The following is a 24,442-nucleotide window of genomic DNA, read 5'->3' on the forward strand; positions in this document are numbered from 1 at the left end:
GCAGGGGCAGTTGGAGGATATGCCTAAGACCATTGAATGCATGGCTGCAACTCAGCACCCTGGCTGTGGCTCCTCTTGGCAGGTGGAAGCTTGCGATGAGGGAGATGACTTTGGTAATGATTCCCAGATGGCTGAGTGTGGTGATTTTTCTGATGAAGCTCTGCTCTCACGAGTGGCAACATTTGCTGGTCCCCCCCCCCTCTTCCCCACTGAAAACTTCTGCACTGGACCCGGGACCCCAGGAGCCAGAGGCAGAGGTTGCTCTGCCGGTGTACCTCAATTTTGTTAAAAATCTCCAGAGGTCCTGGGCCCAACCCAGGGAGGCTACTGCACCCCGTTCCTACCTCAGCATACTCAATGGTGCTGCAGAGCATGGCCTGGATGGCGCAACAAGGGTGGGCCAGACTTTTGCACTGCTAGCTGGAGCCTCGTCCACGAGCGGTAGGGTTGCTCGTCAAATAAGAAGTGCTGCACCACTGATGGGTTGGTGGTGAAGGCCTATCAGTCTACAGCCATGGCCTCGAGACTGGCAAACACTAATGCTCTTCTGCTAGTGTACTTGGAGGGGCTGATACGGGACATGGAGTCCAAAAACCAGAGTGACCTCCTGCCAGTGATGTTTAAAGTTTTGGACACAGTGATCCAGGGTGCTAGCTCTCAGGTCAGTGTTCTTGGTAACTCCTTGGCGTAGCTGATTATGGCCCGGAGGCATATTTGGCTGAGCCAGTTGGGTTTGGCGGATACAGACCGAGCTGCAGTTCTGGAAGCTGCCATAGCTCCCAGTGAGGTGTTTGGTCCTGCAGCAGAGGTTGCATTGGATGAGGCCCAGAAAAAGGCCCAGAAGGTCAGGCTGCAACTGTGTACGCAGCCTGACCTTCTGGGCCTTTGGAGAGGCGTGGCAGTCTCCAGCGGCCTCGTTTTGTGGAGTAGCGCTCCTCCTGCAGTTTGGGGACTGGGAGGCAAGGGCCTCCCCACCAACAGGCTTGGGGCTGCCAGCGTTTTCGAGAACACACTGATCGTGGGGCCTCTGGGCCCCGCTGGAGCTCCTGACGGGGCGTATCCCCTGACGCCAGCTTTTTCCCCTGCCCATCTTCAGGCTTGGCGTCAGTGCACCTCTTGCCCCTGGATGGTCAGTACTCTAGAGTTTGGGAACCGCCTGCAGTTCAAGATCCACCTGCCTCGGTTCCGAGGGGCTTTGGAGACAAAGGTAAGAGACAAATCTCGTTCTGCCATTCTGGCCAGCAAGATTTCTGCCTTGCTACAGAAAGGTGCAATAAGACCTCTGTCTCCAGAGGAAATGAGACAGGGGTATTACTCCGGTTATTTCCTCGTCCCCCAAGAAGAACAGGGAATACCGCCTGATTCTACATTTGCGGAGGCTGAACAGAACAAGCTGAACAAAGTCCTCCCCTTTTAGATGTTCAAGTTGGGGGCTCTGTTTCAGGCCATAATGAAACTCATTGTGCGATTGGTGCACAACAGTGGACCTTCGAGATGCCTATTTTCACATTCCCATCAGTCCACATTACCGGACGTTCCTCAGGTTTGCTTTTCAAGGGAAGGGCCTACGAGTACATTGTCCTTCCTTTTGGTCTGTCTCTATCGCCACGAATATTTACAAAGTGCATGGATGCTGCACTTATTCCTCTGTGGCGGCGAGGCATTCAGGTGTTCAACTATCTGGACGATTGGCTGGTGTGTGCTCCCTCAGAGGCACTGGTGCTGAGTCACACAGAAGCTGTGCTGATACATTTGACTTCACTTGGGTTGCAGCTGAATGCCGAAAAGAGTCATCTGGTCCCAACCAGAATTGTCAAATATCTGGGGCTTATTCTGAACACTTATTCTGATCGTGGAGTGGATCATGGGCTGCATTGCCCGCAGGTCGGTGTCTGTGATGCAGTGCCAGCGGATGCTGGGCCTCTTTGCTGCAGCTGCCCAGGTTGTCCCGTTGCACACACGACCACTGCAGCTTTGGTTCGAACACCAAAGGGTCTCTCTGCCCAGGGGCAGGTCGAGGACACTTGCTCCGTCTCGAGGGGGCCTCATGGTCCTCACATGGTGGAGGCACTCACAGGCTGTCCAAGAAGGGTGACCATAACGACCAATGCCTCCCACTCAGGCTGGGGCGCAGTCTGGGAGGGCAGGTCAGTTCACGGTCACTGGAGTAGCATGTGAACCTCCTCGAGATGTTCACCTCTGACAGGCTTTTTGTTTCATATGGTGACCTCATGCTGGGCAGGCCTGTTTCAAAGCCCCGTTTGGCTCATTGGATACTGGATCTGATTGCCATGGCCTATGTGCAGGTCGGGGTTGTGGCACACTCTGTGAGGAATGGCCGCTTCATGGGCTCTGTTTTGGGGCGCACCCTTGGAGGAGGTTTGCACTGCTGCTGGCTGGGCTTCCACATGAACCTTCACCAAGTTTTATAAGTTGAACCTGGCTTCGTCTGCCCCCCCCCCCCCCTTTACTTGGGGTGGCCACGACTGCTTAAGGTTCTTATTTATTTGTTCCCTGTCCGGGTCCTCTTTTGTTTATGGTTGTTGTGATATTCAACCTGGAGGGACATTTTTGTTCACATGACTTTCAGTTGTTCACAATAAAAAGCTTGAACTCAGTGGCATGTGTTCTGCCGTTTACTGAGCTAAGGTTCACTCCTTTCTTGATATGGCCTTTTGACTGTTAGTTGAGGCCACCTTCCTCTCCTCGTGACTAATATATACTGTTGGTATACTGTTGTCACGTGGTTACAGGTTCACTGAATGAAATAAAACGAATGAAAGTGAACCTGTAACCATTCATTGTCACTTGGTGGTGAAGGTTTGTCCCATGGATCCCTTCCCTTCGTCGCACCCACAGGTGCTGTTAATTTGGTATAATGCACCTGATCCAAGGGTTATAGTCATGTGGTTACAGGTTCACTTTCATTCATAAAACCGTGTTTACATACATAAACATTCGATATTGGTGTTGTTGTTGGGTGTTCTCAGTAACTATGGCAACGGATGATCTGAAACTAATTCGTCACATGTCAACCTGTCAACAGGTTACCTTGATGATAACCTCCTGGTTGCAAGCTAGTTTTTTTTAGGTTTCAGCGATTTAGGCGTACAAGCTCCTACAATCGTGAAAAACAGTTGTAGTGGGACAACGGTGTGGATTTGTGCATTTTATATTGAATAAATTTGGAGCTACTCCAAATTCCTTTTTCTCTCCCTCAGAGGAGCAGGGGGTGTTAAAGATCAACTTCAACAGACTGCTGGGGAGACCCCAACGGTCAAGTGCTATCCCTGACCATAAAACTGCCACCTTTTTGATTCTGAAGCTGATAACGCAGGGCCTGACTGTTAAACTGACAAAGGGACACGAACCAGCGATTAGCATTTCCCTGAACAGCCTATGAAAACTGCCCCCCCACATATGTAACCGTGACAACTGACCTTGCTCTGTGTTTCATTACCCCATCAAAGGGATACTCCCTGTCTCACCCAAGTTGTGACATAACCCAGGAAGCCGAACTTTAAATAACCAAAGACTGGAGTCTCCAAAAACTCTAAGCATTTAATTAAGTGTAATTAAATATTTTAGTTACTTGATTATGTTTGCCTCTATTTGAGTAGTTATGTTAACATGTTGTTGCTATCTGTTGTTGATATTAGTGCTGAAAATAATCTAAATAAGTTACTTTTGCAGTGTTTTTATTTTCAGCAGGACACTCCCTCATCTAGTGGAATCAATGCTTGTTCATAATACTTTCCTACAAAATTCCTTTAGAAATGATGATAAAGAAATGTCATACTATACTCTTAATCGCCAGCTTGAATTTAAGGATGAATACCTAAATTCCCCGGTTCCTAAGGAGAGATGATCTTGGATTAATCTAAGCTTTCCTCATGTAACCTGAGCTTCCCCAAGTGGACGAAATAAGTATTACATACCCTCGTTGGAAATGCCGTTAAATGTATAAATATCCTGACCAATAATGTGAAAATTGTTTCCTGTTACCAAATGCTTAACTTAGAACGGTACAACCGTTTGACCATTGAGGTTTGATTGTGGAAAATATTTGATTATAATACGCGCAAATAGATTTCTTTTCTTTTAGACATTAAGTTTAGAAAGGCAGTCCCTCGGGAAACCTGAAACGCCCTCTGGGGAACCACGCCCCAGGCAACAAAAGAGCGACACGCGACGCTCTTCTCTCTTCTCTGCTCTCTCGGCTCTCTGGACGCTTCGGCACGTGTCCGGCGTGCCTCGCCAGGCAACGCCCAGGAGTCGACCAGCGACAGGCCTTTGTTCGCTTGAAGCTACACACGCGAAGTTGTTTTATTTTCTTTCTTTCTTTCGTTTTGTTAAAGTTATCAGTCCGTTAAGTTACACTGGACTAATTCAGGAACGACCAAGTTCCATTTCTAAGCTTTTTCGTCGAGCCAACTTCACCGAGGTCAGACCAAGCCACGTGGTCTCGCCAGCGGCAACGAAGGAAACCTGAAAACAGCCGAATTGCCAGACGGAGGACAGCGTTTTCTTCAGTCAGACACGGAGAACCCCGGAGAATCCCTAGCAAAAGCCAGGATCGGGCAGCTAACGTGGGACCCGTGCAACAGGCCAAAGCAGGCCGTCTACAAGCCGTAAGACCTAACCAACATTCTGTGGTCAGATATGTCCCGTAAGGTTAATATTTCCTTTTTAACTCCTAAACGCATAACTTACTTTCATTAGTTCTCCTATGCCATATGAGTCAAATGCTTCCCACAATCGAACCTCCAGGCTCATTGTGCCGCCATTGTTTATTTCCCCTGTATTCAACCACCCTTTTATATCACATTAGTTAGAAAGTAAATTCACTGTGAAATAATCATGAACTGTGTGTGTTGCCTATTTCTACGTCCCTGCCAAGAGAACTGACCCTTTAGATATGAGACTGACTGATTGATTTAAGATAATTGAGCGATTATTAACTAACTGATCACTAGTAATAATTGTATAATTATTAAAAGCTACCTAGAGGTCCGGAGACTCTAGGATTATCACAACTCTGGTGGTGCCCTGAAACGAGGAATATTGTTGATTTTATGAATATTACAATTCATAATTGGATATTAATTCTCATAAATGTATTAAAATTCATAACAAATTTAGCCATGCTACACAGCTGCTGACATCAAATTATTAGGCCGTAATATTAACCAGAACATCCTCTGAATTCAGAACTAACTTGCTGCATTTTATGTTGTGCCCATTATGTAGTCTGCACATGTAATGTGCACACTGTGTTCCTCTCTGTCAATAGGAGGTGCTGCAACAGCCTCCGCACACCGCTTCCCGCACGCTTGGCCAGAGATGGCAGTTTTTAAACAATTTTGTAATAAATTCATTCTTAATAATTTCATAATATAAACAATGTCTTCAATATATAAACAGTATTGCCTAAATAAACTTCAACATGTTGATGAAAGAATGATAATATTATGAAGTTACCTCTCTCCTAAATGGATCAATTAAGGCCACCACTGCTGGGTATTTGCTGATGAGGGCTTGGTACATATCCACTAATTCATCTGGCGACTTCAAAACTCCTGTTGCAACCTCATACTTTCCTTTAGACTGAGAGGAAGAAAATATTAAACAAATTCAGATTTTTGTCTTTATTAGCTGTGCCTATACTGCATTTGCACATGATCTGATCTCTTCAGCTATAGGCTTGATTTACACAAGGACCTTGGCTCACATTAAGCCTGCCAGCATTTCGTCAACTTACAAAGTCCATTAGCTCAGGGGCAGCACAGTTTACAGCTAAATAGATCTCTGTTCCCACTGTCAGTCCAAAGTTAGTGCAGGCTTCAGTGATCAGGTCCAGAGGCTGCTCAGGTCGCTCGTAGCTCACAGCCGGCGCTCCACTGTCACACAGAATTGCCTGGGTGGCCTCGGAGCAAAGATACCGTTCACCTTGTCAACATCTATGCATTGTGTAACTGAAGTAAATACATTAACCCACACTGTTTTTTAATCTGTCCTCTTTGGATACATCTGTTGAAAATAGCTTAGCTGAAGCTGCATGTGAATGACAGTAGATGAGTATTTATTCATAGGTATGAATGAGAGCACTGTCATTGTAAGATTATTAGAAGATGAGTGTGTTCCACTCACCCTCTCCACTGTTGTGAATGTAAGTGCTAGGGGTCATTGAACAATACAGGGGACAACTCTGTATCCAGTACAAATGATGTATGAAGGAAAAGGGAGATAGGAGAAGTACTGAATGCTTTAATAAGCATTTCAACATACCCCCAGGCCTGCATACCTGAGTTAATTTGAAGATTAGCCATGAAAATCAAATACAAATTGTTTGGTATATATCTTTTAGGAAAGCTGAGTAACAGAAAAGGCCTCGAATCCTGCCTCCACCTTTTACATTCCTAGCTCTCATAAAGCCCGTGTCAACTCAGTTCCTATTCTTACAGTGAATAAATAGCAATGTCCCTTACCCCAGCTTTTGTTGAAGTGTTCATTATTCTCATTATCTCCTTCTGTAACTCAAGGGTCATTGTGATGATCTGTTGAAGAAGTTTAGTGTGTTTAATAAATGCTATAGTGAACATTTAATATACAAGAACTAAGGTGCCTTACCAATAATATACCACATCATAGCAACTATAAACGAAGCAAAGGAACTTAAAACACACACACACACACAAACAAAGATAGATAGAACATGTAACAACTACACAGATGTATTTGAAGAATGGTGAGTACTTGTCTGACTCGTTGTCCCACTTTGGGGATCAGGATGACTTCTTCCAGTAAATTCAGTTTTCCAGGAGAATTCTTCCCACAGCTTAGCAAAGTTACCAAGGGGACAGGTATGTGGAATTGTGTCGGAGCCTGAATAAATCAATTTATGACATCATTACTTCGTTAGTCGCTCCTAGTGTAGTGTTTGTGTGAATGTGTTTGTTTACACTTGTGTGGTCTAACCTTTCTGTTCAGAGCTGCTATGTACTTGTAGAGAGGGATACTGTATATTTGTGCCCCAGTTTTGGCCACAGCCAGAGACACAGAGCCAATGGCCAAGCTCCCAGGCAGAACTGGTTCCGGTGGCTCTGTTGAAGGAAATGGCTTCTCTGCAGTGTTGCTCTTTTTACCTGTGATGTAAGCAAAAAAAGAGTGTAATGGCTGCATTATGAATAATTAATCACCACCAGGACCTTCTGTGATGCAACAGCGCTAACCAATGCACCACCGGCTGCCCATAGTATTGATGTATTGTAGTATAGATAAATACCATTAAAAAACTACTAGACAGAGAGAGAAAGAGAGAGACACACAGAGAGACACTGCTATATGAAGAACATGAAACTATATCTACATGTATTTGTACAATTTCAAGAGTCTCTGTATAAAAGGGCCTTGATTTTCTAAAGGCAGTGCATGAATCTGAACGCAAGAATTTTTCCTTACAGTACATAATGAGCCAAATAATGAGTGGAAAGTTGTCTAATAATAAGGAGAAAGATGCCTAATAAATACAAAGTCACTATTCATGCTAAAACTTTACTTAGTTATTTAGAGTTTAAAGCTATGAGGGTGGGGTATTTGGTATGATTAAAACCTCATGTTGTAAGAAACCCAACATTATGTGATAAAAGGGGCATTGTCATCCATATCGGTGGCAAAATATTAAAAAAGAGGAATTATAATGGTAAAACTTTCTCCATTGGAGATCTCTAGGATGCCTTTCTGGGAAAAAAAAACAAAGACACTTGTTTTGGTTTGTATTTGGCTGCAGGTACAAGATTTAGGACGTGAAGAAACTAATCCCAAACAGTACTGTTGCCCAACTAGTCTCTATCCTACCTCTATCAACACTCTTCTTGTCTTTAGTCTGGTCAGGTGGTGGGGAAGGAAGTGCCACCTCAGCCTCACTGGAAAAATGGCTCTCTTGCTTCTCCTTGTTCCGGATGTCTTTCTCCTCCAGGTGGCGGGCCATGAAGAAATTGCTGCACAAACATAGAACATATGCAACAAGCTCTAAAGAAGGCTGACTGTTACAAAGGAAGTTCACAAATAAATAAGTAACCAAATGTGTGTGTAAGGGTGTAGGTACTGGACTCCATAATATTACTAAAAAACAGGTATTCTCTTCTGATGGTCTCAGCACAACCTTACTTAATGATAACTAAGGAGGTATCACAAGGTTCTCTGCTTGGCCCATACAATATTACTAAAGGCACTAATATGTAGTTCATAAATGAAATTAGTTATTAAAAAAAATCACTTTTTTCTTCCTTTTTGTCAGTGGGCTGCCACTGTTCTGTTTCTTATTTAAGGTATTGGGTCAGTATGTAGCTGCATGAGTGCTCCCGAGCCTCTCTCTAACTACATTAACAGCATAGACGCTAATGAAATGCAGTCCACTAACACCATAAAACAACTGGGTCCCAGCACAATACTCCAACACAAACTCCAACATAAACTCCACTTAAGGATAAAAACAACCACAAAGTTGCTAACGTTATCTGGTGCAAAATAATATACACTGCTCAAAAAAATAAAGGGAACATTAAAATAACACATCCTAGGTCTGAATGAATGAAATAATCTTATTACATATCTTATATTATTATCTCATTATATCTTTACATAGCTGAATGTGCTGACAACAAAATCACACATAAATTATCAATGGAAATCAAATTTATCAACCCATGGAGGTCTGGATTTGGAGTCACACTCAAAATCAAAGTGGAAAACCACACTACAGGCCTTTGATGTAATGTCCTTAAAACAAGTCAAAATGAGGCTCAGTAGTGTGTGTGGCCCCCACGTGCCTGTATGACCTCCCTACAACGCCTGGGCATGCTCCTGATGAGGTGGCGGATGGTCTCCTGAGGGATCTCCTCCCAAACCTGGACTAAAGCATCCGCCAACTCATGGACAGTCTGTGGTGCAACGTGCCGTTGTTGGATGGAGCGAGACATGATGTCCCAGATGTGCTCAATTGGATTCAGGTCTGGGGAACGGGCGGGCCAGTCCATAGCATCAATGCCTTCCTCTTGCAGGAACTGCTGACACACTCCAGCCACGAGGTCTAGCATTGTGTTGCATTAGGAGGAACCCAGGGCCAACCGCACCAGTATATGGTCTCACAAGGGGTCTGAGGATCTCATCTCCGTACCTAATGGCAGTCAGGCTACCTCTGGCGAGCACATGGAGGGCTGTGTGGCCCCCCAAAGAAATGCCACCCCACACCATTACTGACCCACCGCCAAACCGGTCATGCTGGAGGATGTTGCAGGCAGCAGAGCTCCACGGCGTCTCCAGACTCTGTCGCGTCTGTCACATGTGCTCAGTATGAACCTGCTTTCATCTGTGAAGAGCACAGGGCGCCAGTGGCGAATTTGCCAATCTCGGTGTTCTCTGGCAAATGCCAAACGTCCTGCACGGTGTTGGGCTGTAAGCACAACCACCACCTGTGGACGTCGGGCCCTCGTACCACCTTCATGGAGTCTGTTTCTGACCGTTTGAGCAGACACATGCACATTGTGGCCTGCTGGAGGTCATTTTGCAGGGCTCTGGCAGTGCTCCTCCTTGCACAAAGGCAGAGGTAGCGGTCCTGCTGCTCGGTTATTGCCCTCCTACGGCCTCCTCCACGTCTCCTGATGTACTGGCCTGTCTCCTGGTAGCGCCTCCATGCTCTGGACACTACGCTGACAGACACAGCAAACCTTCTTGCCACAGCTCGCATTGATGTGCCATCCTGGATGAGCTGCACTACCTGAGCCACTTGTGTGGGTTGTAGACTCCGTCTCATGCTACCACTAGAGTGAAAGCACCGCCAGCATTCAAAAGTGACCAAAACATCAGCCAGGAAGCATAGGAACTGAGAAGTGGTCTGTGGTCACCACCTGCAGAGCCACTCCTTTATTGGGGGTGTCTTGCTAATTGCCTATAATTTCCACCTGTTGTCTATTCCATTTGCACAACAGCATGTGAAATTGATTGTCAATCAGTGTTGCTTCCTAAGTGGACAGTTTGATTTCACAGGAGTGTGATTGACTTGAGTTACATTGTGTTGTTTAAGTGTTCCCTTTATTTTTTTGAGCAGTGTAGTTATTACATTACTTCACCAGCTAACGCGATCCATGTTACTATAGAGTGTACCACCGGTATTATGTCAATGTGTTGATTTTAGCTTATTATGCTGGCTCATGAGTTTGCAGAGATGCACTGTATATGTATATAGGAGGAGCATGCTGTGAAAGACGCAGCAATGTAGAGCAAAGTCTACTGTGCCCCAGTATGTCCCTTGGTTAAACTACTGCACGTCTGCCAGCTTGGGATGAGAAAAGGACGTGGTAAGTATAAAATCAATTGCCACCGAACCGCAAGGCCAGGTCTAGGATCAGTGATAGACCTGCAATCGGGGAAGGCTGAACAGATTATGTTACACAGGTAGGTTAGGTACACAGAGAAAGAGATGGCAAGTTCAACTGGCGTGATAAGTGACAACAATAAAACAAAAGCAACATTAAATAGAAATAAATAGCAGTCTAATCAACCAATAAAACATAAGCAACAACATAAAACAGTAAAGTAATCAAGGGGACAGGCAAAAGAAAAGACGGAAGGTTTGGGCAGTGGCACAACCATTGGTTGCTGACATGGGTGCGGTCTGTCAAAAATTTCCTTTTTTGGCAAAGATGCCGTTGTGACATCCCCATCTCTTTCAGCTGCTGAGATGTCTATCTCTTTGTGTTCTATGTTGAAGATGCTAGTAGGTGTGGTTAAGATCATCAGTTATTGGAGCCACCTTGGCCTCCACTATAAAAGCACGTCTCATGTTCTGCACTTTGGGCTAGAGAGGAAGGAAACCCTGTTCCCTATACTCCTTATTTTTGTTTTCACCATACAACACTCCACTCACTATCAAGCATGCATACCTGCTGACATGACTGAACTACTGATTATCAAACTTCATAGTATTTGAATATTGTTTGTTGAAAAATAAAAGTAATGATACCTTCACTGCAGTTTTGTGTCATCGTACTGTTTTTTGTTTTTTTTGTTTTTTTGGTCACAGTTTTGAGCCAGCCGTGACACCGTGCACTCGGCAGTGTGTAATCTGGATGTGACCCTAAAGTGGCCCATGTGTTAAATGGTGAATATGATGTAGTAAGTGTGGGCCAAATATTTAAAAACAATTCAGGCAATTTTTGGCAAATATACAGCCAGCACTGGTGAATTAAGACGGGAGCCCAATGTGGCCCACATTTGAAACTGTAAATATGGCCCAATTATTGAACAGTATGGGCCACTTTAGGTAAAGATACGACACTTCATACTGGCTAATCTGAGTATGAGCCACACCCAGATAGCAAAATTGCTATCCATGCTTCTACTGAAGCAATTTTATCTTCTTGATGTCATCTTAAAAGATGTTACGGAAGAGTATGTATTGTTGTGGTGGTTTGTCCCCTCTCGTTGCTAGGTTTCGGTCGAGTGATGATATGCGGACAGAATCCACCTGTGCTCACTCAGCTACAGGATAAAGGAGGCGGTTCCTCCACGGGTCGCTCTCTCACTCCTTCGTGGTGCCGGCCGGCAGCAGACTGTGCTCAGAGGGAGCATGTGTACCCGTTTTTCTGTTTCTGTCCGCTGGGCGGAGTATGTCTACTGTGATCTTTGTTTCTTTTTGTTCTAATAATAAAACACGTGGTTAATTTTTCATCAGGTGTCTCCCATCCTCACTCCCTAATCCCCTACTGGGACGTAACAAAGAACAAACTCTGAATCAAATTGTTAAATGGTCTAGTAGTCTAATGAGTTACAGGTTAACCCAGCATGCCCATACACTAGACCGTTACAGCACATAACGGCTCAATTTTAAATGACGACTCCCATCCTTTGCACCGTGAATTTCAGCTTCTTCCTTCTGGAAGGAGGTTTATAGTCCCAAAGTGTTTAACAAAGTACTACAAAAATAGCTTTGTTCCATTGGTCAACACCTGAATTTCACCTTTACTTATTCAAGTGGTTATTTTAGTGTATTTTATTCTATACTGAACAAAATTATAGACACAACACTCTTGTTTTGCATCATGAGCTGAACTCAAAGATCTAAGACTGTCTCTATGTACACAAGGGCTATTTCTCTCAAATATTGTTCACAAATCTGTCAATCTGTTAGTGAGCACTTCTCCTTTGAGAAAGTCCATCCACCTCACAGGTGTGGCATATCAAGATACTGATCAGATACCATGGGTATTGCACAAGTGTGCCTTAGGCTGGCCACAATAAAAGGCCAGGTGTCCACATGGATGACTTGTCTGTCTACTGCAAACCAAATCTACTACTACTGCAGCAGAGCTAAAATTCTATGTGGATGACGCAGTATTGTATGCATATGGATCTTCTCCAACTCAAGCCATGTGTATATAGTACAGTCTGCCTGTAATGTTTTTCAGGCATCTCTGTATATCTCAACCTTGCACTGAATGCTGCAAGACAAAATGTGTTTTGCTCATTCATAGATGTAATGGTCCCAAATGTAATGTTGTTCAATCTTTAAAATACCTTGGGATTTGCTTAGATGGCTATCTTACTCTGAAACATCCAGGGGAAATGGCACAGAATCTGAAGATAAAGTGGGCATCTTATATCAGAGAAAAGCGTTTTGTTTTCTTGAGGTCAGGAAACCATTGCATAATCACAGAGGTGGGACCAAGTCATCATTTTACAAGTCCGAGTCCAAGTCTTAAACTTTGAGTTTCGAGTCCTAAACAAGTCATAATGCGCTCTTCACCAAATTTAAAACAAGATTTAAAAAGTTAAAAATAAAATAATGTATTGAATGAAGCATTAGCCTGTACAGAAAGAAGGCAGAGGCGTAGTTTCTCTCAACAATTTTCATGAGTTAAATGTTCATGTAGGGCTGCTAATTATTTTGGTCAATATTGAGATCATAATTATTTAACAGGATTACTCATTGCCTTAGGAAACATTAACTATTGAAATGTAATACTTTCTTTTTAAAGTATAATGCAGTGACAGAAAACAGCGGTGATAAAACTATAAATCGCTATGACGTTAGAAGACGCAGACACAGTGGATATTTTACAAGAACCGATCAGGTAAAGCAACACTGAACACACCTCTTATGGAGGGACGAGAGTCTCAGCTGTGAAGGAAAGGGGTGCGCTGGATTTTTAAAACAAAACGAGTGTCGTTTAGAAACAGTACCCGGCGCTATTATGGGTTGCTGGGGCACACAAGGGGAATGTTTTCTGGGGCCCAGCCGCTAGGGGGGGGGCCCATGCAGTACAGCAATAATTTAATCCTAAATATAAGCAAAGGTTACTATATTTTATTTTGAACCAAAATAACACCACTGTTTGTTGTAAGTGAGGGAAAAAATGTATTTTATTTAATGTTGCTTGAGTAAAATGTAGCCTGTGTCATAATGAAACCCCCTTCTCCTGAAAATGGTATGAGTAGGCAATTTTTTGTTGTAGGCCTACGCAACGTCTAAACATCACTGCTTCACTGTTCAGCAGCGCAAGTGACCTGAGAAAATTACTAGCTAATATTGGAGTGAATTTCCTTGCTAGGCCAGGGCCTGCACATAAATCAGGGTGCCAGAAAAGAAAGGAGAAGAAAAAGAGGGAGCTAGCAAGGGCTTTAGACCCAAATAATAATGTATTGACCAACTTTTTTCAGTCAGCTCAGAAAGCTGCTCCCAGTCCGGCTAACAATAGCCAGGAAGCTAATGTAAGCTAATGTTATTTTTAGCGAAGGAGCCACCACCACCTATGAGAAAGAGGATGATGCTAATAGCAAAGATGTTCTGCATTTCACCCCGACACCAGGGTTTGAACCACGGCAACATTTGTGGGGAGCACTGATAATGATGTTGTTGCGTCTACTTCTTGGAGCCAGAACCAAGAACACAGGCTGGACATGAAGGGGAAACCATGTGAGAGCGACACCGATCCCGGGAGCAACACCGATCCAGGAAAATGGCCCAAAAGACTTAACGATGTAGAGAGAGACAACATTGTAAGAGCACTGGCAGGTGTTGACAGCATTACATTGTTACAAGGTATGTCAAAGATTCTGAAGGCAGGCCTTTCCCAGAGTATTTGTCATATTCTAAAGCAGCAAATGGACGTGAGAAAGTGAAAAGAGACTAGAGGCTATTTATTAGCAATGTAACAAGTCATTGTACTGTGTTCCATCCATTCTCTTTTCTGACGAATTAGAAAAGAAGTCTACAACCGCTCTTAATAGCCGAGAGGGGTTTAGGGTGTCTACAACAAAGTGGCAAAAACTCTACAGTAAATTACCAGAGCATGAAAAAAGCAGCCCACATAAACACTGCTACTGGAAGTGGCGAAATCTCCAGCATTCCCTGATCCATGGCACAGATGTTGATGGCCAGTTTCAAAAGGAGTTCCAAAAGCAAGTGGAAAAAAACAGGGCTTTGTTGGAGAGATTATTAGATGTAACACTCTTTTTGGCATCTAGAAATTTAGCTTTCAGAGGGGACACCAGTGAGCTTGGTGATGTTCATAATGGAAATTCTTTAGGGTTACTCGAGCTGATTGCAAAATATGATTCTGTCATGCGAGAGCATCTAGAAAAAGTCAAGGAATATAGACAGAGAGGGGAACGGCTACCAGCTACCATCTCTCAGCAACATTCTTGGGGAAAGACTCCAGTCAATATATTTCTCCAATATGTGATGCAACCCCAGATATATCACAAATTGAGCAGAATGTCCTGCTTCTGAGATACATGTATCACGATAACGCACACGGCAAAGGATGGACAATAAACGAACGTTTTATTGAGTTTGTGGGCTTGCAATAATGGGATGAAAGACAGGAAAAGAAATCGCCAGCATGATAGAGGAATCTCTCCAAAGGCATGGAATCGACCTCCCTGACTGCCGTGGACAAGGGTATGACAACGGAAGTAATATGTCGGGAAAAGTTAATGGTGTGCAAGCCCAAATTATCAAAGTAAATCCTTTGGCCACATTTTCCCCCTGCGCATCGCATACACTGAATCTAGTAGGTGTACATGCTGTCCAGTCATGTCAGAAAATGTCAACTTATTTCGGATGTGTCAATCGCCTTTACACACTCTTTAGCATGAGTCCAGACCGGTCTGTGTTAAAGGAAAAGACAGGATGTTCACTCCACCGACTGAGTGACACACGATGGAGTGTGTGAAATGACGCGGTAAGACCTATTGCTCACCACCTCCCCAGTGTGATTATAATATCACATCATAATATCGTCCTGTAAATTATCTAATGAGGCGTGAGGACCCACCTGAGTTCCCCCACAGCAGGCAGAGAAACCGCCAGCGCACTGAAGAAACGTCAGATGCACAGGAGACTCCTGATGGAACATTTAGGAAGTCTGTGTATTATATTGCAGTGGACACTATCATTGCACAGCTGAATTCCAGATATCAGTCAATCAGGGACATCTGCAATGATTTCAGGGGAATACTCAATTTCCAGCAGTTGAGTGAGGAGGATCTTAAGTCATCTTGTAGACATTTGATAACAAAATATTCCAAGGATCTATCTGAAGATTTGGAAAAGCAAATGCTCCATCTGAAAAGGATTTACAGTGCCACATTCTCAGGATCATCAACACCCCTGGAGTTGCTCAACAGGATTTATGACTTGAAGCTTGAGAGCATGTATGGTGACGTTTGCATTGCACTAAGGCTATCCTGCCACAGTTACTTTACCAGTAACTGTGGCAGGAGGAGAGAGATCTTTCAGTAAACCAAAAATAATAAAGAATTACTTGCGCTCCACGATGAGCCAAGAGAGACTCAATAACCTGGCAATACTTGCAATTGAGTGTGAACTGGCTAAACAGATTGACTTTAAAGACATTATAAAGGACTTTGCATCCAGAAAGACAAGGAAGATGGCTGTATAAGACGCAGATATGATACCATAAGGTAAGAAGAAGAAGTGTGTGTGTGTGTGTGTGTGTGTGTGTGTGTGTACCTATGGAGCCCCTATCACTGAGTAAGTCTCTCTCAGTTAAATGTATGTGTTAATGTAGGAGATAGAGACAGAGCACACACATGATATGAGTAGCCTATAACAGATTTGGGGTGGGCCCATTCACTGGACCTTTTCAGGGGCCCAATCGTTTCTGTGGGCGGGCCTGCCTCTGCATAATCGAGTATATAGTCTTCACCTGATTGTGAAGCTTTCACATACGCTCATGCTGCTCATTCTACCCTAAAATAACTTGATGTAGTTCACCACTGTGCCCTGTGTTAAATACAAACAACTCATCACTCTGTACTGACTAAAAGTACAGCCACTCAGAAGCTCTCAGTGTGTCGACTCATTTCCGCTTCCAGTGCTTGTGTGTTGGTACCGTGTTGTGCTGCTCTCACTAAATACCAGTTACATTTGTTAGATTACAGCGGCCAACTGTCCGCTAAACACTTATTTTTGCAGTAATTTTGCCTAAGCACTCACAGTTCTTTCCATCTTTTAGTGACTGCTGTTCAAACTTATAGTTGTTCAAAAGTTTTGGTAGCTGACGCTACAGTACTTTAGCTTAGCCGTTAGCGACTTTAGCTTAGCAGCTAGCGATGGCTTCTCCTTCTACCTCTCTCTCTCCTACTTGAGAGGAATTGGCGTTCCACCAAAATGGAAATTTTTTGTTTAATTTGGCAAGATAGTCTTAAAACTTATAGGAAGGTCCTCCGTAATCCCAGAGCAGCATACTACTCGTCATTAATAGAGGAAAATAGGAACAACCCCAGGTTTCTTTTCAGCACTGTAGCCAGGCTGACAGAGAGTCACAGCTCTATTGAGACAAGTATTCCCATAGCTCTCAGTAGTTACGACTTCATGAGCTTCTTTAATGATAGAATTCTAACTATTAGAAACAGAATTCACCAAGACCTGCCCTCAACTGGCACCAACTTATCTCTTAACTCAGGAACCTTAGAAACAGCTGTAGAACCAGATACATGTTTAGACTGTTTTGCTTCACTCAGTCTTTACCAACTAACTTCAATAATTTCTTCATCTAAACCATCAACCTGCCTCTTAGACCCCATCCTGACTAGGTTGCTTAAAGATGTTTTACCCTTAGTCAGCACTTCTATACTAGATATGATCAATCTATCTCTATCAACAGGCTATGTACCACAGTACTTTAAAGTAGCTGTAATTAAACCTCTTCTGAAAAAGCCCAAACTTGATCCGGATGTTTTAGTTAACTATAGACCTATATCTAACCTTCCATTTCTCTCTAAGGTTCTGGAGAAAGCAGTTGCTAAACAGCTGAGTGACTTTCTACAGAGCAATAGTTTATTTGAGGATTTTCAGTCAGGATTTAGAGCTCATCATAGCACAGAGACAGCACTGGTTCCCTCTTTGGGTGCATCCCAAGTCTCTTAATTGCATCCACATTTCCACACATCTTTTCCAAACCATGCGAGGAGAGAAGTTTCTGATGACAGCGGCAGCTGATCACAGCTGATTTTTGATGGAGTTTGTGTCTGCACATGTGTACTGTTCTGATACCAAAAAAGGCTCACAGTTATTACAGCAGAGCAGCATGATTCTCTCTATGGCTGTTAGCCTACCTGTTTAACAAACACCAGCACATGAATAGTTATAGGTTATTGTATCTCCTGATCAGAATTTGCATTCAAAATAAACAAACGTGGAGGAGAGTGAAGTTTACTCATAACTGGATAATACTGAACAGGAGAAATCAGACCTGACCAAGCAAAAACGAGGCACTCATACAACACTATTCCAGTTGTTTCAGACATAATGTGTGTGTCAGGTAACGTTTAATGACTTGCTCACGCACATTCAGTTTACTTTCTACTTCACAAAGACATGCTGTTGTAATGTTAGCTGTAGCAGTAGAGGGTTGTTTCGCTGTCTGGAGCATCTGTGCTGCTCTGGTCTCATGTTAGCTTTGCAGCAGCAAGTAAGTTAGCCACAGTTTGCTGCTAAACCAAACCTAGCTCACGTTAGTTACATTACTTGCTGTTCACTCTATATCATGCAGGGTTTTCTTGTTATTTATGACCGTTTGATAAACAAAATATACAACAACCTGAATGAGTAAAGGTATAAAAGTAAAGTAATGTTAGTATAATAATATATTTACAGGTTACACTTGATTTGGATAATCTGCCTACAGAAAGTTTATTAGTTGAGACTCGGCTTTTTAAAAAAATAAAATCTTTCTCTGATATTAGCCTACACCACTGTGGTTAAGGTTTGATTAGTGCTAATGTTTGTGTATTCATTATAATTTCACATAATGGTTACTATAGCTTACTATTAGTAGCCTAATATTAATTCCAGTTGGACAAAACAGCAGTTACATTTTGTGGGTTGTTTCAGTTATTAAGTTATTGTGCAAGAAAAATGATCTACAAGGTGGTCAGTGTCTCATTTGTTTATGCAAAGTACTGACTTGTCCGTAATAAACTGTGCATACAGAACAACGAGTTCAATATTTCTAAACTTTGCTGTAGTACATTCAAGCATAAATGGCTTTTATATTGTGAGAAATAACAGGAAGTCATCGCTCCCAGTAGCGCAAACCTCTTTGGGGGGCACCAAAAATTTCTCTATTCAGGAAAAACCCTGTCATGGTATTTGATTTCTCTAGAATCGCATAAGTTACCAGACCTTTATGATGCAGAGAAATATTATGAGTTACTGTTGGAAATTCCAACAATAATTAATGTCTATATCAGGATATATATATAGGTATTGGGATATGAAATTACCTATATCGGGATATAGTACAGCCCCTAGACTACTCAATACATTTTTTTATGCAAGTGACATAACTTGTCACTGATCGATCACTGTGTTCCATCATATCAATCCACCGTGTTTGGGTGTTTCTGCGCAGCAGCACTTCCATGTATACTTTCATCAAATTTTACTCACGGAGCTGCCGGCTGCTTTCATGAGATGCAGTCTGTGAGATTGGCTGGATGTGCAGGCTTTATGCTGCCTTGCTTGCTTCATTAGAGAATTTAGTGCAGTTTAGTGACTTACATTTTACATTTATATTTACTCATTTGGCAGATACTTATCCAAAGCAACTTACATTTGAGGAACACCATACAAGCCTACAAGACATGTCCGACTACTCGCTCGTTTACCATGATTTATTGTCCTCTTTTTGGACTGAACACAGGAATGATCAGCTTTATATCTGATTGAATAGAAATTGTGATAAATGATGTAAAAAGTGTTTCTTGATGAATAACTCTCAGACTGTCTCTGACTTTAATTGTCTCCATAATAAAAGGTAATGGAATAAATAAAAGAAAGAAAAATCTTTCTAATAAATGAAGAAAGAGTGGTGCTTTTGTTGTTCAGACCTACAATCAGGGCTTGAAATTAACACCCGCCAACCCACCAAGGTGGATTTCAGCCGTGGCGAATAACACAGTCGCTCCCACTAGCCACTTTGGTGTGTTGAAAAATTGTAGTCTTGTCAAAATGCACCTGAAATAACAAACGAATTGCAATTTCACACTACGACACTACAGCTCCCATGAGTACTACCACACAGATGGCGCTGCGTATAGCTGCCTCAGTGTTAGGTGCACTTTGTTTTGTTATGTTTTTGTGTGTTAACTCAGTTTTCAGCTGTGATTCCCAGAGCTCTTTCACCAGAGAAGAGCTCATGAACATCAGGGGAACAACTCCAGCGGATTTAGTTCCCACTTTTCTCGCATCATCAGTGGAATTATTGGACATTTTGGTGAAGGGCTCTCTTGCTGTTGTTCGGGCGTTGAAGCGCCAGTGGAGAGGAAAAAGAGCTGGGTCGCTCATGTGTCTTCACTGTAGGGGACTCCTCACACCGCTATCGGCAAGATTTCTCGCTCACTGTGCAACAAACTGGACGAACTTCAGCTTCTGGTGGGGAAGAACAGAGACTTTTATTCATCTTCTGTTCTGTGCTTCACGGAGACGTGGCTGTGTAAACTGATACCGGACTCTGCGCTGCAGCTGGCTGGCTTCCAACTGTACAGAACAGACTGTGACACCGGCAAAACAAAAGGTGGAGGTGTCTGTTTCTATATTAACAATGGCTGGTGTACCGACGTGACAGTGATTCAGCAGCACTGTTCTCCTGATCTGGAATATTTTATCATTAACTGTAAACCGTTTTACTCCCTGTGACTTTTCTTCATTCATTCTGTTCAGTGTTTACATTCCGCTGCAGGCCAACGTGCACAACACACAGCGCATGCTGGCCGACCGGATACTGTGTGTGGAGCAGACAAACATGGACTCCCTTGTTATTGTTCTTGGTGCCTTTAACAAAGGAAATCTCAGCCAAGAACTCCCCAAATACAGACAGTTTATAAAGTGTCCAACCAGAGAGGGGAACACTTTGGATCACTGTTACACCACAGTAAGCAGTGCCTATCACGCCGTCACACACGCTCCACTGGGAGACACTGATCACATCACGGTTTACCCGATGCCTGCATACAGACAGAAACTCTGTAAACCTGTAGTGAGGACATCAAAGAAATGGACCAGCTGATGGAATCGCATCCTTAAATTTAGCTACAGCACTATCAGACAGACGTCTTGTATAGAAATTTTTGCCCAATGGCGTGTAGTTCAGCAATACAAACTCAAAAGTTATCAAACAGTGGTCAGATAAAGAGGGATTCTGTGGGAACACTATTAAATGTTCAATTTCAATACCATATACTAAAACAAGGTCGAGGGTGTGGTTAAAACAGTGAGTCGGTTCATGAACACTCTGAGAGAAGCCAATGGAATCTGAGAGATAAACGCAGTACTAAAGCTGTCATTCTCAACGTCCACATGAATATTAAAATCCCCTACAATAATAACTTTGTCCGTTTTAAGGACTAAAGTTGACAAAAACTCGAATACGACCAGGTGCTCTGCACACTATAACGAAGAGAATTGGTTGCAGTGATTTCCAACTTGGGTGTGAAACACTAAGAACAAGGCTTTCAAATGAGTTATAATTTAGTTTAGGTTTAGAGGTGATTAGTAGGCTAGAGTCAAAGATAGCTGCAACTCCACCTCCTCGGCCTGTGCCTCGAGGAATGTGAGTATTAATATGACTGGGAGGGGTGGATTCATTTTAGGCTAACATATTCTCCATCAACCAGCCAGGTTTCAGTAAGACAAAATAAATCAATATCATAATCTGATATTAGTTTATTTACTAGTACACCTTTAGAAGAGAGAGATCTGATGTTTAAGAGTCCACATTTAACTCTCCTATTCGTTTGCACTATTGCTCTTGTGGTTTTAATTTTTATGAGGTTTTTATGCACAGCTCCTCTTCTGTTTACCTTTTTAAATAATTTCGATGGTCGGGGGACAGACACCGTCACTATAGGATTTTCACTAAGTAACTCCTGAAATGGAGGAGGAGAGAAGTGTGTTAAACTGCGACTCTGCCTCCTGGTCTCTGGGTTGTCATGGATTTGGTCCACTAATAAACTTGGCCAGATTTCTAGAAATGAGAGCTGCTCCTTCCCAAGTGGGATGGATGCTGTCTCTCCGAATCAGACCAGGTCTTCCCCAGAAAGTCTGCCAATGATCAACAAAGCCCACATCGTTTGCTGGACACCACCTCGACAACCAGCAGCGGACGACATGCGGCTATACATGTCATCACTGGTCAGATTTGGCAGGGGTCCAGAGAAAACTACGGTGTTCGACATTGTTTTTGCATATGTACACACCGACTCAACATTAATCTTAGTGACCTCCGTAAGTAGGCAGTAATGACTCCTGGCGTAACCAGGAGTCATTACTGCCGACGTGAATAACAATCTTACTATATTTACGTTTATCCTTAGCCAGCAGTTTCAAATAAGACTCAATGTCGCCCGCTCTAGCCCCAGGGATGCACTTAACTATGGCCGCTGGCTTCGCTACCTGCACGTTTGTCAAAATGGAGCTGCCAATGATCAGAGTTGGTTTCTCAGCGGGTGTGTCGCTGAGTGGGGAAAATCTGTTAGAAACGTGAACAGGTTGGTTTTTATTTTTTATATTGTCAATTGTGTTATTCTTACATAACATTTTTTTTATTACATATTTATATATTTCTACATCTATAAAGCTCCTCCTGATTCTGATTCTTCTGATTACCTACATGTATGAAATTTCTGTGGCACATGTATCATATCCAGACGTACTAAAAAGCCTCTTGGAGCGAGGCCTAAACCCAACAGGAAGTCAGACATTTTGAATTTTCTGGTCATTTTTAGATGATTTGCAGGCTCCGTACTTTGACGAACTACTCCTACAGAATTAGTCTGACCGATTTCAGATTTGTGCTGTGTGGTCTATAGCCATTGACGCTTAAAAGTTGTACAATCGGTAAGCTTTCGTGGAAAGACGTGGCCGTGGTGTGGTGTCGAAAATTGATGATTTGTCATGAAACAGGAAGTTGTACTAACTTCAGTGTACATGCTCACATCTGCACTAAATTTGACATGAGTAGTAAATAAATGTTAGCGTTGCGCGCTCCCACGAAAAACAGTCCCTTCTCTCATGGTTTCAATAGTAAACTGTCATAGGAATGACAATTACCAACAAAAAACATTATATTCTAACCAGAAACATTTAAAAAAAACATAGATTACAAAGTATCTTTTGTATTTCAAGCAAATAATACAAGTTTTTAACAAAACTCCCGTACAAATTCCACTGGAAGCCATGAGAATCTTGCTTCCTCTTGTATTGAATGACTGCGTTGCGGGTGTGTGAGCCTCTGTCTCTCACATGCAGTATCACCTAGTTGTGAGAATGTGCTGTAGAGGCAGGAGGGTGTGTTGAGATTCAGTGTGGATTTTATGTATGCTTTTTCTTAACTGTGGCTAAACTGTTTCAAATGCATGAGTGGTTATTTACTTTATTCGTTCTTGTTTTAAAACTTCTCAGTAACAAATGTTTAAAAATGCGTGTGTGATTATTTTTCGTTCTTCTGTGGCTCTTACGACAATTGCAATAACCTGACTCGTTGTCAGAGAGGAGAGAAGAAACACTTATTTTAGTCCTATAGTTATCTTGGCTCGTTAAGAAACTGCTATGCGATTGCCTATAGTGTAACTGTGGAGGGTATTGCAGGTGTGTGACAGAGGATGGGGGGGTGAGAATAGTGACCGCCTGTCAATAGCCTGACAGCTGTCGACTTGAGATGAATACGTGGCTATTTAGATCCGATGTTGTTATATCCCTTCCTATACTTTAGTCTATACTATATGATAATGTTATCAGGTAGAGGTGAACTAAATGATGGTTTTATTTTCTTCAATCGTGGTTAAATAATAAAGACAATTAAGCTTTCTGAAAGAGTGAAGTAACCTATGGCTCTATCAGAGAGGAGAAAAAGGTATGCTTTTTCTTAACTGTGGCCAAACTGTCTTATAGGCTAGTAAATAATAATAATGACAATTAAACCCAGTAACAAGCTATTTCAAATGCGCAAGTGATTATTTATCGTTCTTGTTTTAAACTCCACCTGTATGGAGGGCGGTAAAGACCTGTGGATGATGCAGAACAGGGGTCTCAATTCTAAAAACATGCCCAGAAACCTCACTAAAAGTGTACGTGCGTCCAAAAGACAAAAAATGGCTTACACCCTTGTAAGCTTGTTCCCTTTATAAATCACAATCAAATTGAAATGTGGTCTATGTGAGGAAGCGCCACGTCTGATCCCTTCAAACGCTTACAACTGTCTATAAATGGTCAGTGGAATTAATATTAATACGTACTGACTGTGGGAAGAAAAGGAGGCAAACTCTGACAGAGGAGCTACAAAACGAGATTTAATTCAGCATGACACTGACGTTCCTTTTGGTGAAGCTGAAGTTGTTTGGTGGGTAAAAAACGCTTTCATGCAACGCTTGTGCACCAGAGGAAAGGGGGCACCGGAGCTCCACGCCCTTTATAACCGATCTGCAGGAACGGGGCATTCCTCCTGATTAGTGACGTCACTGACCAAAGGGGACACACACATACATACACACAAGACGAGATGAAGATGGGTACTTTTTTGGATTCACCCGTTTGAAAAGACCAAAACCAAATTAATTCCACCTGTGTTTAAACATGTATTTAGGTTACACAAACAGTCCACTCACTTAACAACAATGGTGATGAGTTAAAAGAAATAGCCTGTGACTTGTTGTAAACGAGTCCATAACAAACAGAGCATCACATCCACACGCTGGCGCACAGCGTTTGGCTCGATTAGGAAGCAAACATGTGATAACAATACATGAAACTATGCACTAGTATTTGCTTGACTGACGCATTGAAAACGGCATCAATTTAAATGTAATTTGTCCTCCTGTTCACCTTATTTATGAGAATAAATTGTACTGCATACAA

General features: G+C 42.7%; 1 protein-coding gene across 2 annotated transcripts in view; it reads right to left on the minus strand.

Moving 5' to 3' along the window:
- LOC119917465 (enolase 4-like) overlaps nt 1-24,442 on the minus strand; it is a 59,529-nt gene that overhangs the window by 20,719 nt on the left and 14,368 nt on the right. The window contains exons 4-9 of one of the 2 annotated variants that reach the window (XM_038737801.1): nt 7,858-8,000; nt 6,979-7,145; nt 6,757-6,885; nt 6,489-6,557; nt 5,762-5,926; nt 5,482-5,607 (exon numbers count right to left, since the gene is read on the minus strand). In XM_038737801.1, the coding sequence (XP_038593729.1) occupies nt 5,482-5,607; nt 5,762-5,926; nt 6,489-6,557; nt 6,757-6,885; nt 6,979-7,145; nt 7,858-8,000 (799 nt within the window). The remainder of the gene's footprint in view (nt 1-5,481; nt 5,608-5,761; nt 5,927-6,488; nt 6,558-6,756; nt 6,886-6,978; nt 7,146-7,857; nt 8,001-24,442) is intronic. The other variant, XM_038737802.1, reaches the window with a different exon arrangement.

This window comes from Micropterus salmoides, unplaced genomic scaffold (genome assembly GCF_014851395.1).
Source record: "Micropterus salmoides isolate LMB-PRFRI ecotype aquatic unplaced genomic scaffold, ASM1485139v1 Ms_hic_scaffold_22, whole genome shotgun sequence".
In the NCBI taxonomy this organism is placed as follows: Eukaryota; Metazoa; Chordata; class Actinopteri; order Centrarchiformes; family Centrarchidae; genus Micropterus; species Micropterus salmoides.